This window comes from Globicephala melas, chromosome 7 (assembly GCF_963455315.2).
Source record: "Globicephala melas chromosome 7, mGloMel1.2, whole genome shotgun sequence".
NCBI lineage: Eukaryota > Metazoa > Chordata > Mammalia > Artiodactyla > Delphinidae > Globicephala > Globicephala melas.
This window is the reverse complement of record NC_083320.1, coordinates 8,411,850-8,427,260: the sequence shown is the minus strand read 5'-3', so window position 1 is coordinate 8,427,260 and position 15,411 is coordinate 8,411,850. Positions and strand designations below refer to the sequence as shown.

At 45.8% G+C, this 15,411-nt stretch overlaps 1 protein-coding gene and 1 long non-coding RNA gene across 7 annotated transcripts in view; one reads left to right on the top strand and one right to left on the bottom strand.

Moving 5' to 3' along the window:
• Positions 1-15,411, top strand: part of ARMC9 (armadillo repeat containing 9) — a 138,498-nt gene that overhangs the window by 22,415 nt on the left and 100,672 nt on the right. For all 6 annotated transcript variants that reach the window (XM_030875505.3, XM_060301740.2, XM_030875712.3 and 3 more), the window contains 2 exons: positions 6,662-6,819; positions 10,263-10,361. In XM_030875505.3, the coding sequence (XP_030731365.2) occupies positions 6,662-6,819; positions 10,263-10,361 (257 nt within the window). The remainder of the gene's footprint in view (positions 1-6,661; positions 6,820-10,262; positions 10,362-15,411) is intronic.
• Positions 9,834-10,437, bottom strand: LOC132597589 (uncharacterized). Its single transcript, XR_009564509.1, has 2 exons — positions 10,146-10,437; positions 9,834-9,966 (listed from the first exon to the last, which is right to left on the bottom strand). It is a non-coding gene; the product is annotated as an uncharacterized lncRNA (long non-coding RNA).

The following is a 15,411-nucleotide window of genomic DNA, read 5'->3' as shown; positions in this document are numbered from 1 at the left end:
AGCTGGCCCTCCCTTCCCGAAACTCAGAGGGACCTGCGTGGAGGAGCGGCAGGACTCATGCCCTCGGTCCGGGCCTGAACACAGAGGAGCAATGGGGACCGCTCCGAGGGTCACAGGCTGCAGCCTCGAGCTCCCGGAGGTGGCGTTGCCCCCAGCATGGTTATGCGGAGGACGCGTACCTGGGGTCTCTCTCTGCGGCTGCCCAGGCCTGCTCCCTACTGGGTTAGTGCGGCTCCGGGCCTTGGCCAGGGCGGGTCCAGGCCGGTTGGCTCCCGTTCAGCACAGCTGGAGCTCCTCAGTCGGGACAGGCGCTCGGGGCTCGACCTGCAACCCCCAGAAATGCTCCTTTGCCTCACTACTTCTCTTCCTCTTGCTGCCCAGCAAGCTGTCTCAGACTCAGTGGCATAAAACAACCATGTCCATTTATTCTTATTGCTATCATCTTGCGTGGTCTGGGAGTTGTGGGCTCAGTCAGTTCTCCCTCGGGGTGTCTCCCGGGTGTAGACGGAGCTGGGTAGAGCCGTCTCCAAGGCTTCCGCGTGCACAGGTCTGGTGGCTGATGCTGGCTCTCGGCTGGGCTCTCAGCAGAGGCCCTGGACTAGAATGCCCACGTGGACGCTTCCTCAGGGCCTGTTGGCCGGGTTCCCACCCAGGGTGAATGTCCCCAGAGGGGGCTGGATGGAAGCTGTGTCACCTTTTCTAACCCAGTCTCTGAAGTAACTCAGTGTTGTTTCTGGTGTGTTCTATTCATTAGAAGCAAATTCCTAAAGCCAGCCCACATTCAAAGGAAGGAGACTTACATTCCACCTCTTCATGGGAAGGAACTGTCAAAGACCCTGCAGTCATATTTTAAAACCACCACCCAACCTGCGTCCTTTGGGTCCCAGAGAACTGCCTTAATTCTTCTTTTTTCTCTTTTTTAAATTAATTTATTTATTTTTGGCTGCGTTAGGTCTTCGTTGCTGTGCGTGGGCTTTCTCTAGTTGTGGCGAGCGGGGGCTACTCTTCATTGTGGTGCGCGGGCTTCTCATTGCAATGGATTCTCTTGTTGCGGAGCACGGGCTCTAGTCTCGCGGGCTTCAGTAGTTGTGGCGTGCGGGCTTCGTTGCTCCGTGGCATGTGGGATCTTCCCGGACCAGAGCTCAAACCCTTGTCCCCTGCATTGGCAGGCAGATTCTTAACCACTGCGCCACCAGGGAAGCCCGATTCTTGGCTGAGTCCGTTTAGTCCTTGTTCAGAGTAGGTCTTTGGACTCCTAGGCATTGGGGACAGGAAGGTGGTGAGAAACTTCTCCTGGATTTCCGAGTTTCTGCCACCTCCTGTCACCCAGCATGCCCTGCAGTTTGGGGGGATAGCTTCTTGCCGGCAACCAGTTATGTCTCTGATAAGTGGCCCAGTTTTGCAGACGAAATAAACATGGGAGGGGGAGTGCAAGTAGAAGAGGCTGTATTTTTCTACAGACCTTTCATTTGGTATTTCAGCAAGGAGACCAGGTTTTTCGAGCCTTCTTTAAGTTTGATTTTAATTGCGTTTTCTGAGGATAGCTAAGCAGGATGTCTGTGGAATTGAGTCTGGCAGGCACAGTGTATGTCTGTGGCAGAAAAACCCCAAATGCAATATTGCCACGGAGATGAGAGATTAGCACCACAGGGCACTTGTACCAGGGGCTCCAGCCCAGGCCCAGTGTCACCATAGCTAATTGTCACCACTGTGTCTTCTGTGCCTTGTGGTCATTGCTAAGGCTGCAGTGACCACAAGGCACAGACAAGCCCCCAATTCAATTCTAGTCCCAGGTGTTGTTTTTTATTTTTATTTCTTTTTTTAAAAATTTATTTATCTATTTTTGGCTGCGTTGGGTCTTTGTTGCTGCACGTGGGCTTTCTCTAGTTGCGGCGAGCAGGGGCTCCTCTTCGTTGCGGTGCGCGGGCTTCTCATTGCGGTGGCTTCTCGTGTTGTGGAGCACGGGCTGTAGGCACGCAGGCTTCAATAGTTGTGGCTCACGGGCTCTAGAGCGCAGGCTCAGCAGTTGTAGTGCATGGGCTTAATTGCTCCCTGGCATGTGGGATCTTCCGACCAGGGCTCGAACCCGTGTCCCCTGCACTGGCAGGCGGATTCTTAACCACTGCTCCACCAGGGAAGCCCAGGTGTTGTTTTTTAAATGGAATGGTTGGATAATATCATTATGTGTCTTCAGACCTACTAGAGAATGGACTTGAGGATATGGAGGGGGGGAAGGGTAAGCTGTGACAAAGCGAGAGAGTGGCATGGACATATATACATTACCAAACGTAAAATAGATAGCTAGTGGGAAGCAGCCGCATAGCACAGGGAGATCAGCTCAGTGCTTTGTGACCACCTAGAGGGGTGGGATAGGGAGGGTGGGAGGGAGGGAGACGCAAGAGGGAAGAGATATGGGAACATATGTATTTGTATAACTGATTCACTTTGTTATAAAGCAGAAACTAACACACCATTGTAAAGCAATTATACTCCAATAAAGATTAAAAAAACTTTGATAAAGCAAAATTATATATATATCATTATGTGTCTTGATAGGAAGGTTTCATGGGCAGAGTGAGATTTCCAGAAGCTTTTGAAGAAGGTGAGAAAAGTGTTTGGAGTGGAAAAGTCTCTCAAAAGGAATTATATTAAAAATGGCATTAAGAATAAAAACTTAGGTTGGCAAGATACCATATTGGATTATTATTTTCCCCTAGCCATCTAAAAAGGATACAGAAATAGTATCTTTTAGCATTTCTGGCATTATGCATTTGGCCCCTTCAGACAATGGGCACCTGATCATTTTCCTAGGGTTCAGAGCTGTAAATATTATTTTTGAAAATGATGACCTATATTCCCAGTTATAAGCCTTAACTTTCTTCCTCCGGTATTTGTGGATTAGCAGAATAGCAAAGAGCCGATTTATATCTAAATACCAAAAAAAATTTGTTTGATATTATAAAAATAGAGTGATTGATTTGTTTTTTATATTAGGTTAGAAAAAAATCCATATTTTAAAATGTATCATCTTGAGCAGCCAAGATGTCTCTAAAATCAAATCTCATCTACTCTTTTTTTTTTTAATTAATTAATTTATTTATTTTTGGCTGCGTTGGGTCTTTGTTGCTGTGCGCAGGCTTTCTCTAGTTGCGGCGAGCGGGGGCTACTCTTCATTGCGGTGCGCAGGCTTCTCACTGCGGTGGCTTCTCTTGTTGTGGAGCACGGGCTCTAGGCGCACGGGCTTCAGCAGTTGTAGCTCGCAGGCTCTAGAGTGTAGGCTCAGTAGTTGGGGCGCACGGGCTTAGCTGCTCCGCGGCATGTGGGATCTTCCCGGACCAGGGCTCGAACCCGTGTCTCCTGCATTGGCAGGTGGATTCTTAACCACTGCTCCACCACGGAAGCCCCTCATCTACTCTTAAAAAAAAAAAACACAACAATGCATCTAAATGAAGTAGAAATGTCAACAAGGGAAAGCTTGACTGCTTTACTGTAGGATCACTTTTGTTATTGATTCATTTCATGCTCGAATTATAGGAAATACAGGAAATTATAGGAAATATAAGGTCACTCTTTGTGACCTTAACTGGCATTCTTTTGGTTGTATATATCTTTTGTTTAAAGCTTGGGATGCGGTTCTTTGGACTTCTGCACAAATTATGTCAATGGCTTTGAAATATAAAGAGTCTCAATAAAGTTCGCTGCCATGATTACGACAGTGTCATTCAGATAACATGGACCGAGACATCTCCATTAAAAGTTGAGATCTTGCATGGCAAGGCATCTTAGCTTAGTTGTCCTTGTCTCATGAAACTTTTCGTTACTGAGTCCAAGCTCGCTTTGCTCGCCGCATGACGGGCCAATGCATCGGAGACAAGGTCTTGAGGCAAGGAATACGACTTTATTCGGAAAGCCGGCAGACCGGTGTCTGTGGAAAACCATCTTATCTGGGTCTGGATGCCAGTTTCTTTTACAGAATCAGAGAGGGAGAGGTGGTGAGGAAGTAAAGTAAAAGGGCCGTCAGTCTTCCAAGGCATCTTCTGGAATGACCAGACTTGGTGAGGGGATGTGTTAGTTTCTTCTTTCTTGCAGCCATCCACAGGTGGGCAGGGTTCCCTGAGGCAGGCCATTAGGTATGTTTATAATAACAAAAGCAACGAAAAGCAAAGGTTAAAGTCTAAGAAACAGATCGGAACATGGAGTCTGATTTAGCTCTTCCCCGTCACAATTTGACAGGGAAAAAAAGAGTCAAAGTTCTGTTTAATGCTCAAAAATAAAGTTGATATTTTGAGCTGTAACCCAAATAGCTTACAGTAATGGTCAGGTCCTGTGTGTAGCCAGTTAAGGTGTCTGCAAGGTGATATCTCTGGATAGCAGGCTCTTTTTGCTAAATGGTGTATTTGAAAGGGTTATGAACGTTTCAGCCCAGTTGCCTACTTCTCTCTTTCCTATAGGCTGCTGGCAGTGAAGGCTCTTTTGCCTCGGGTTACCATACTTTGAAACTGTCATAAATTCCAATTCTGGGTTCCCAAGGCAAAAGTTCCACAAATAGCCCCTAACATTTAGTTAATTGTAAAATGAGTTTATGCGGGGAAGAGTTTTTCGCTACAGTCCCCTTTGGAGAGGGACTGCTTTGATGACATTAACACTGACAATTTGGGAAGTCATTTGACCCAGCTAGTGGGTTTTGGTATTTCATTCGTCCGCCACTTGGTACACGTTGAGAAAAATGTCACAGATACTCTTTAATATTTATTCCCATAAAATGAGACTATGAATAATCTAAAATTTTCATCCTTGGAAGTTCTTGTTTATGTAATTTTGAGTTTTGGATGTATGAAAAAGCTTAAATGATACTTAGTGTAGGAGGAAGGTAGTGACTCCTTCCCAATATTATATTAGGAGAAGATTGATAAATGATTTCTAGGAATGTTCTCCAGAGGTTCCAGTACTGGATGTAAATTTGTGTCAGATGACTTTTTAAAGTTATCTTTCAATACTGAGATTTGATGGGCGTTAAATACTGATAATTCATTATGTGATATTTTGGGTTTTAGTAGTTAAAATATTTTACTTCTGCACATCAACAATTGTGACACATAAAAGTTTTTGAAATACAGTTTGAACGTGGGTGATCCTCATAGCTGTTTAGGACACAAATTAGGAGGAAAACATAATTTAGGACAGTGTTTCTCAAACTTGTGGCCTGTTTCAGAGCCGGGAGTTTGTTGACAGCATAGATACTTAGCCCCTACCCAATATCCACAAAATCAGAGTCTCTGAAGGTAAAGCTTGATCATCTTTATTTTCGGGTGATTCTGATATATTTCAAAATTTGCATTACCACTGCTTTAGGACGTAACCTTTCTGCCGCTTTTTCAAGTTATCTACTTGCATAGAAATATATTTCAAAAATCTTTGACCCCTTTCCATGAAAGGCGATAATAATAATAGCTGGCGTGTATGGCAGCTGCTGTGGGCCAGCCGTGTGCTGGGCACTTTGAGTACATGTGTTCTTTAATCCTCACAATAACCCTTCAAGATCATTATCATCTTCCCCATTTTATAGGTTAAGAAATGAGAAGCAGAGACATTAAGTGTCTTGCCCCAGGTTACCCAGCAAGAAATTGGTAGGGTAGAGATTTGAACCCAGGTCTTTAACTGAATTAGAGTTGATTTACAATATTATATTAGTTTCAGGTATACAACATAAGTGATTCAATATTTTTATAGATTATACTCCATTAAAGTTATTATAAAATAATGGCTATATTTGGTCTTTATAATTGTAAAGGCTCTCTCTGTATACATGAAATGTGTTCTAAAATGAAGGCTTTAAGTATTATGCAGTGCCTGGATCGGGACAATATTGAGTTAACGTGGGTTTCGGGGCAGCAGCACGTCCTCCCATCCGAAACATAGCCTTCCAGGAAAGGGAAAAAGTAGGATAGGGCCGAGGAGTACTGACACCGAAGAAGATTTGTATAGTCCAGCTGTGCCCAGGGTGGCGTGGCCGTCAAGCGCTGCCATGGGGTACGGGGCCAGGGTGGGGGGGATTCCAAGGAGACAACCCTAGAACCTTCCAAGGCTGCCGCTCTAAGACTTATGCTTCATCGAACTGGCAGAATGAACACCTGGAATCTTACCTAATCCTGGATTTGAGTTTTCTCAGCACCTGTCAAGCAGCCCTAACCTTCACTTAAAATGAAGAACTCTCTTGCGGTTATGAGTTATCCCCCAGACAACCTCACGGGGCACAAACAGAGAAAAACTCAGTTTTGGTTCAACCATTTTGTGAGCTGATTCTAGAAAGAAACATTGAGTTTGTTTCTTGTACATAGAGAGAGGAACTAAAAGAAGTTGCATGGGGTTCGGCCAAGGAAATAGATTTTGTTAGGAAAGCAAGTGATGACTCAGTTGAACTACCGGGGATAAGAAATGAAAACATCAGTGATTACAAAGCACTTTGTAATTAAAAGTGGCATGAGACAGAAGAAGTGTGAAACACAAATACGGAGCGTCAAGTTCATTGTTATGGTAAGATATTCTGACAGTAGGCATGGTACTCCCTTGACAAGAATATAATTATTTTTTATTTTGTAGGGGTCTTTTAAATTGTTGCTTTTTTGTTTTGTTTTAATATAAATATATATTGTCTTCCTAGAAGTGTTGCAGCAACTCCACCAGCAGCTGATAGAAGCTGAGCGTAGGTCAATGACGTACTTGAAACGGTACAATAAGATCCAGGCGGACTACCACAATCTCATCGGAGTCACGGCAGAGCTGGTGGATTCTCTGGAGGCCACAGTCAGTGGCAAGATGGTAAGGAAGGTCCCCCATTGTTCATGTGTCTTTTTTGAGATAAAGATGTGTCATGACACATCTGTTGACAAAAAAGAAAAAGAAGGCATGTACATAGAAAATTCAGGGACTTCCCTGGCGGTCCGGTGATTAAGACACCGCTCTTCCACTGCAGGGGGCACGGGTTCGATCCCTGGTCAGGAAACTAAGATCCCGCATGCCGCACAGCAAGGCCAAAAGATAGAAAAAAGAAAGAAAATTCAAACAGTACAGAAATAAATAAAGTGTGTGTTTTCCTTTTGCCTTCTCTCCTCTTAAAACGTGACTGCCATCATCCTGGTGTGCTTCCTACAGCCAGGTCGACGCGACGCCAGGTGTGGCCACAGATGGGCACATGAGCTCTTACAACTGGAGTGTGCAAGCAGAGGCCTGCAGACCACCAGGCAGGGGTTGGAAGGGCCCCCACTATCGAAACAGGGAGAGATGAGGTTGGGGGGAACACTGGAATCTTAACTAGCTTGTTCTTCATGTAAAAGAAATACGTGCTCTTGGTAAAAGACTGAAACAACTCAGAGGAGTATACAGTTAGGAGCCAAAGGCCCCTTCCACACACAATCCCTAAGTCTCGTTTTCTCACTGACATTCAAGATTAACACTTCCTTGTGTATTATTTCAGAACACTTCTGTGCATGTGCATGTGTGTGCACGTGTGTGCGTGTGCATACGGTATGCCATACTTACTTGGGATCCTGTGACCCATTACTCTTCCCAAGCTTGCTATTTCACTTTCAATATATCTTGGAGATCTTTCCACATGACCACACACCTACTTCATTCTTTTTGATGCTTGTACATTATTATTCCACTGCAAGGGTGAACCATAATTCATCAGATCTCTGATGAGGAACATTTAGATTTTTTTGTTTGCTATAACAAAAACTGTTATGATGAGCATCCTTGTATATACTGTAGACCTTTGAATATAGGTAAGATAAGAGCCTAAGAATGGAATTGCTAGGTCAAAGGTTATGGGCATTAAAACTTTGAGAGATGTTTTGCCAAATTATTTCTCCAAAGATTTCAGCGATGTCTACCCACCCCCACCCCCAGTAGCGTATCAGAGCATCTATTTCTCCACACACTTGCCAACACTGGACATGATTATACGTTGAAATTTTTGCCAGTTTGCTAAGTAAAACTTGGTATTCTGAATGTTTCAATTTACATTTCTTTAGTCATGTATGAGGCTGAATATGTTTTCATATGTTTTTTGGCCATTTATATATTTGTCTTTTAGTCAACTGTTTATTCATGTCCTTTTCTGACTCACTTTTTTTAAGCAAGAGAGTGACAGAATCAGATTTCCTTGTTAAAGGGCTGGGTCTGGTATCAGTTCCGGTATCAGCCAAAAGAGGAAACAGTTTCAGGAGCAAGGGGTTGATCCAAAGTCTCAAAAATCACAGAAAACTGTAGAAGTCCAGAACGGAAAAGTGTCCAGTGTTTCTGACACTTAGAAGGCCTTTGCCATGAGTTTCCTTGGGGTGATTCAGATGGGGGCTCGACTGTGGTGTGTTGAAAGGTAAAGTGAAGGGGAGGCGGCAAACGTTGCCTATTCTTTCAAGGACCTTGGCTGTGAAGGAAGAACACTGAGAGGGTGGTTGATAGATGAGGGCCTAGGGAGGAGAAAAGGGAAGGTATTTTTAAAATATTAAATGTATTTGGACATGTTTCTAGGTTGTAGGGAAGGAACAGGTTTACAAGGAAAGGTTAAATGTACAAGATGAAAAATGAATGATTAAATTTTGATACTGTGGGAATTCAGAGGAAATGGGCTCAGGATAATGTAGGAGGTACAGCCTTGAGATGGGGCCCTTATTTGTCTGAGTCACTTATAGCTGAGTGTCGAGGGATGACCAGAGACATCTGGCACAGAGGGGCAGTCTTTCTGGTGGCCGAATCAGACCAGATGTTTCAAGGGGACAGACAGGAGGACCGCAGGGAGACAAAAGGGTCTAGCCCAGTGTTCTGGCTCTTTCCAACTCACCAGCCAGTTGAGTTGTCTTCCTCTTGTGGGGACGAATGAGTGAGGGGTAGGAAGAGAGCCAGTTACATTACCATATGGAAGTTCAGCACATGGAATCGTGAGGCTGGGGAAAAGGAGCTTCCCTCTCACAATCAGGCACAGGAAAAAGTCTGGAAGGGGGTAAAATTGTTAAGAGTAGTTACCTCCAGGGATTGGCTTGTGGGGTGGGGCTGGGGAGAGGTTGTGTTACCTTTTAAATGAGCACATGTTACCCCTATAAAAAGAAAAGACATAAGATGAAAACGTTTCAGAGATTACCACCTTAGATGCTGGATGTCCATCCTGAATCACGGTACCTAATGAGAGAGGTATGAGAGGTGCTGAAGGAAGAGGCCATGATGCAGTGGCATTGATGCAGCAGTAACCCAGCCTCCTGTTGTCTAGTGCTGGATAGTGTATAAAGTGTCTCCATCACTCATTCAGTAAGCGTTTACTGAGCCATCTGTCATGTGCTAGGCTCTCCCTTGATCTCATTTACCCCCCTCCCCGTGACGCAGAGCCGTGGCCTCATTCATTTCATCCGACAGGTCAGGAAAGCAGGAGGCAGAGCTGCTGATTTTCTCGAGTCCACTGCTTGACCCCAGATCTTCAGATCTTCAGTCCGGCTTTCTTTCCATCACATTATGGCCACCCAGTGACTTTGTTGCTTGCATTAACAAAAAATGGTTTAAAATCGGTTTATTTGGGCTTCCCTGGTGGCGCAGTGGTTAAGAATCCACCTGCCAATGCAGGGGACACGGGTTCGAGCCCTGGTCCGGGAAGGTCCCACATGCCGCGGAGCAACTAAGCCCGCGCGGCACAACTACTGAAGCCCGCGCGCCTAGAGCCTGTGCTCCGCAACAAGAGAAGCCACCTCAATGAGAAGCCCGCGCACCGCAACAAAAAGTAGCCCCCTGTCGTTGCAACTAGAGAAAGCCCGCGCGCAGTAATGAAGACCCAACGCAGCCAAAAATAAAATAAATAAATTTAAAATCGGTTTATTTGATGGGAAATCCCTGGCGGTCCAGTGGTTAGGACTCTGCAGTTTCACTGCTGAGTGCACAGGTTCAATCCCTGGTCAGGGAACTGAGATCCCACAAGCCACCCTGTGCAGCCAAAAGAAAAAAGAGAAATCAGTTTATTCTATATGACAGCAGGAGTACGTTAAGTGGGGTTCTGTGACTTAAAGTGTGCTATCCCGTGACCACACCAGTAGTGTGTTAGTTTTTGCGTCAGGCGCAGCGCTTCAACTCCCTGGGGCTGCGATGTTAAAGCAAAAGCTCACCTTTGTGCCCTCGGAGAGGCTGTTGAGAGTCAGCTCCGACACTGGCTAGGGTGCCTCTCACGGCTCCGGGGATGTCTCACCCCTTTCACCCGCCGTCCATCCTCTGTCCTCCGACAGATCACCCCCGAGTACCTGCAGAGCGTCTGCGTCCGCCTCTTCAGCAACCAGATGCGGCAGAGCCTGGCGCGCAGCGTGGACTTCACGAGGCCCGGCACGGTGAGGCTCTGCGCCCGGGTCTGCCCCCAGGTGTCAAAATCCCGTAACTTTAAAAAATGGGAGAACAGGAGGAAATAACACATTCGGAGTCTGCATCTCAGCGGGCTTTGGAGGTCTGTGCGTTCCCAGAAGGAAGAGTGGGTTTGGGCCGCTGGGAGGCGGCCTCCTGGGGGCGGGGGCGGGGGCTGGGGAGGCGCGTTTGTCTCTTCCAGGCGGAGCTGCTTGTTGGGTCCCAGGGCCGCTAATGGCAGCAAGGCAGTAGGAAACGAAGGAAACCTCGTCCTGTTTGAAAAATCACTGCCGTGTTGGGGTTGTGTGGTGGCAGACGGACTTTCCTTTTATCTTTTTAAACTTTATACTTAGAATCATTGCAAACGTACAGAAAAGCTGCAAAAACTGCCCGAAGGGCACTTGTATACCCTTTACCCATATTCACCACCTGCTAGCGTTTTGCTCATTTGTTTACTTTCTCTCCACACACACCCATACACACACAATATGTTTTCTGAACCATCTGAGGATAAATTACGTATGTTTATGGCCCTTTGCTCCTAAATACTGGAGTGCAGTGTGCATTTCTTAACAGCAATGTTCTCTTATATAACCATGTGATTGTCAACTTCAGTAAATTTAATATCGAGGCAGTATTTTCACCTGACTAACCTACTGTGCATGTCCTAGTTTTGCCAGCGGAGCCATTAACGTCCTCTGCAGCAGCCCCTTCCCCGTGCCCGGAGTGTGGGCTCAGGTGTTACGTTGATTTGTCGTGTCTCTCTAGCCTCCTTTCAGCTTCAACACTCCGCCACTCCCACCCCCCACCCCGTCTTTCTTTCTTTGACTTTCATGACATCGACATTTTAAAAGAAGACAGTCCTTCCCCTTCTTTAAAAGTAGGACATTTCTCCTTCTGTGGTTGATGTTTCCTTGTGGTCAGATTCAGGTTGGCGTTACGTAGGTGATGTGTCCTTCCTAGGAGAGCTCACATCTGGAGGCACGTGGAGCTGAGTCGGGTTCTTAACCAGGGGCACGAGTACAGCTGTGTCTCCAGAGGAAGTTTTCAGAGTTCCTGAACCCATGTCCCAGGAGCGCACACCAACCTGCCCCCTGGTCCAGAGGCTGTGTGTGTGGAGCCGGGCAATTAGGAAGGAAGCACCGGGTGATCCCGAGGCAACCCCGAGGGTCAGAGCCCCAGCTTTTACTTGTTTGCACGTTAATACTAGGGTCTTCATAAACAAGGCCTTTTTCAGCATTAAAATAACCCCCCTGATTCTCAAGTAGATTTGAAGCAGCTTATTATGAGAAAACACAAATATGAGAAATGAAAAGATAGAAAATAAAAATAAAGAAATTTTGGTTAGAATTCATAGAAACTGAAAGTAGATTGGTGGTCGCCAGGGAGTGGGGGAGATGAGGGGATGTTGGTCAAAGGGTACAGACATCTGGCTTTAAAGTGAATAGGTCTGGGGATGTAATGTGCGGCATGAGGACTACAGTTAACAACACTGTATTGTGAACTTGAAGGTTTCTAAGAGAGTAGATCTTAAATGTTCTCACAACAGCAAAAGGTAACTATGAGAGGTGACAGCTGTGTTAACTGACCTTATCGTGGTAATCATTTCACAATATATACATTTATTAGATTATCACATTGTATGCCTGAAACTCACACAATGTTGTATGTCAGTTATATCTCAGTAATGCTGGGGGAAAAAAAGAAATTGTGCTTAAAGGAAGATGAGGGTAGGAAGAATAAAAGTAAGCCCGGGCTCAGGCTAGGATAAAAAAATGCATGTCCTAAGTTACTGTACCCCTGGGAGCGAGGCTCAGATTTGGCTGTGGGCTTCCCAGTAGCCTGTGCAAAAAACAGTTACATGACTTATTTCTAAAGGAAGAAAGGGTGATATTCACTGCATCTAAAACGGCATTTGTGCTACGCATGTAGCCTGTGAAGCACAGCAGTAAAATGAACGCCTACGAGCCCATCACATGTGCCCACAATAGACCATTTCAATGCCACCAACGTCCCCTATGTGCCCTTTAGACCGTGAACTTTTTCCAAGTAGGTATATTACTCTTACAATTTAAAAACAAGTCTAAGTACCTTTTTTTTTGAGGACTGGAAGGTCAAAAAACTGCTGCACAGGATTTTTCTGGTGCTAAGACCTGCGGAGAGTTCCTCTCGTGGATCTTGGTAGAAAGGACATGGTAACGTGGTGAAGAGCCAGCGTCCTTGACTATGTCCTCGGGGTGCATGTGGAAGTGCACCGCCAGGCTTTCGCTGCGTCGGCTGTGCCACACATGGACAGGAGCTGCGGAGTCCATGCTTTAGGATGTGGGTGGAGTGATGTCAGCATACAGGAATCCTAGCGAATCGACTATTTTTAAAATGTCAGTAAAGCACACACAGACATCCGAGTTTCGAAAAAGTAACTCCCTCGTGGGCCCTCTAGGATGAGGGGCTTCAAGCCACATCCCTGTGGCCTGGCTGAGTTGACCCTCTGTGTCCAGTGTATGCTTAACTGTAAGTCATCAACCTAAGGTAACATTAAGGATAGAGTGTGTTCACCAAAAATGATGGCTTTCTAGCAGTAATTAGCATAGCAGGATCTGTGTCTAATAAGGCCACTTATTCCCCCCACCCCTTCCATTTATGTATTAATTCAGTAAATACTTAGTGTTCTTCAGGTTTGTTTATAAAACCCCACCCTGTCTTGCATATACAAGAATCCTGTCTGTTGGCGGAGTGCTGCATCCAGCATATTTAAAACTGATGTTGGGACTTCCCTGGCAGTCCAGTGGTTAAGACTCCGCGCTTCCACTGCAGGGGGCACGGGTTCAGTCCCCGGTCAGGGAACTAAGATCCCACGGGCCACGTGAACAAAACTGATGTCGTGTTTAAAAGGAGCGATATAAAAGGGGATGGGGGAACAACGTATCTGCTGTTTCATCCCGTTAGAAGTTACCTTCATTTGTCAAGAGGCTGGTCCTACCATCCTTCCCTGTTATGGTGGCTCTAAGGTACAGAGTGTGAGCTTCAGAAACCCGCGGGAGAGAGGATGTGCTCTGTTTGCCTTAACTCGCAACCATTTTTTTTCCCCACTTGAGTCATTGACTTAATAACAGGCCATAAAAACTGCAAACAATTTTTTATTGTTCCTAGTATATTTTTCTTATAAGGTGATAAAAAGTGGGTGAGGCGTCATTATGGAAGTGTAAAAGAATATTGTAGTTGACTAGGCATGCCTAACGTCAATGTATGATATCAGATTTATAACGCATGAAGAGGAAATTAGGGTACAATTTAGATCGGATGTCTGGTGACTGAGCCAATCGGATCTAGGACTTGGAAGAAGATTGCTTTTTTATTTGTTTAAGAGAATATAGTCTACCCGAAGTCCAAACAGGATGCCATCAGTTTCAAGATAAATAGGTAGGCACGGACCAGCCTTCCTTCTAGCCTGGTCCTCGATCAGCTTCTCCTCGGGCTTGAGCGTTTCAGTTCACTGTACTGACAGGAGCCTGGCTGAAGCCCATCAGAAAACGGCTGGTGCTACGAAGTTTAGTGCCTTTGATACTGGTTTTAAAATCTGGCTGTTAAGAATCTGGCCCTCTGCAACCTCGTTCACTGTTGAAAGTTCAGAAGGGCTCAGTAAATAAGACCCTTCTTCCCCCTGAGTTCCGAACCAATCGAAAAATACAACAATAGAATGAAGGGAAAAGGAGCTGGAGATGTTGGCACTGATTCTGACAAAGCTTATGTTGGAGAATGTGGATTTTTTTTTTTGGTAGGCAGGTGGGTAACCTACTGTTGAGCCCTGGAATTAAAGAAACAATCCCCCCCACCCCACCCACCCCACCCCCCGTCATGGACAGCTGTGGCCCAGCCCCTGCTCTCCACCCGCTCCACCCCTACCACTGGGGCTGTGCTCTCTGCGCAGCCTCACTGCCCAGAGGAGGCGGGTGCGGGGCAGTGCAAATCCAGTAAGTCACCCCCTCTGGGGGGTATATGTGAAGACTGTGTATGTGTGGAGGCCGAGGACCCCACTGAGGAGACAAGAAGTGTGTTTCCACCCTACCTCCTTCCCACCCAGGTAACTGTGTCCGGAAGTCTGATGCATTATCAGAGCTGGGCGTCAAATGCACGTGCTCCCAGGGTTGATAATGATGGATTAAATCTTGAGAAGAGAGCTCTCCTGGGTGGCCTCTTCCAGCTTGACTGCTTGTCACCACCCTAACCCCAGGTTTGTCATGCCGCGGTCCTTACCAAGTCAGGCTCCAAACCCTGGGGCCCATTATTTGCTGGGATTCGAGATGAATCTGATTTTGTATTATCAGGAATCTAGTGATAAGTAGTAAAAGGAGAAACTTCTTCCTCAGAGCACAAGAGGGAGGTTTTTTGTGTGTTCTAAGGTTATACAAGGGATACAAGAATATGTTAGCTGGAAAATACACAACAATTTAGCAGTAAATGGAGCAAAGCAGAAACCCCTTCCCTCCCTCACACGCACCCCATCCCGCCTTCCTCCACAGATAAGCGTTGACTGTGTTTCACATACATCCTCCAGACCTTTAAAAATTGTATATAATTGAGATCTTATTGCACATATCATTCTGCAGCTGTCTCCTTTCGCTTAACTACATTTTTGAAAGTCTTTCTTGTCCCTTTAGCATACTTGTATTTCCCTTATCTTTCAGAATTTTAGTTGGAGAACAATATGGTGCATTTAGCCCTTCCTCTGGCAGACATTGTCGGTTTTTTGCTCTTTCTGATGATGCAGCGTCCATCTTTGTGTGCTGCAAATAGCATTTAAAAGTGCTTTGGTATGTCTTTCTCTCCTTAGCCCCCTGTTTGCAGTGGGCAAGCATGAATGCAGAGACACTCTCGAGGTGGAAAACTGAGCACAGCCCCCGGCTGAGTCCCAAGTCCCGCCCTGTGGCGCCTCTAGGTTTGTGATTCATCGGATGGGAAAGTTTCCATTTAAACCCATCCTTATTGGGAAAATGGCTCTTTGGGGAATTAACCCTCCCTTTCTTCCACGACTCCAGGTAG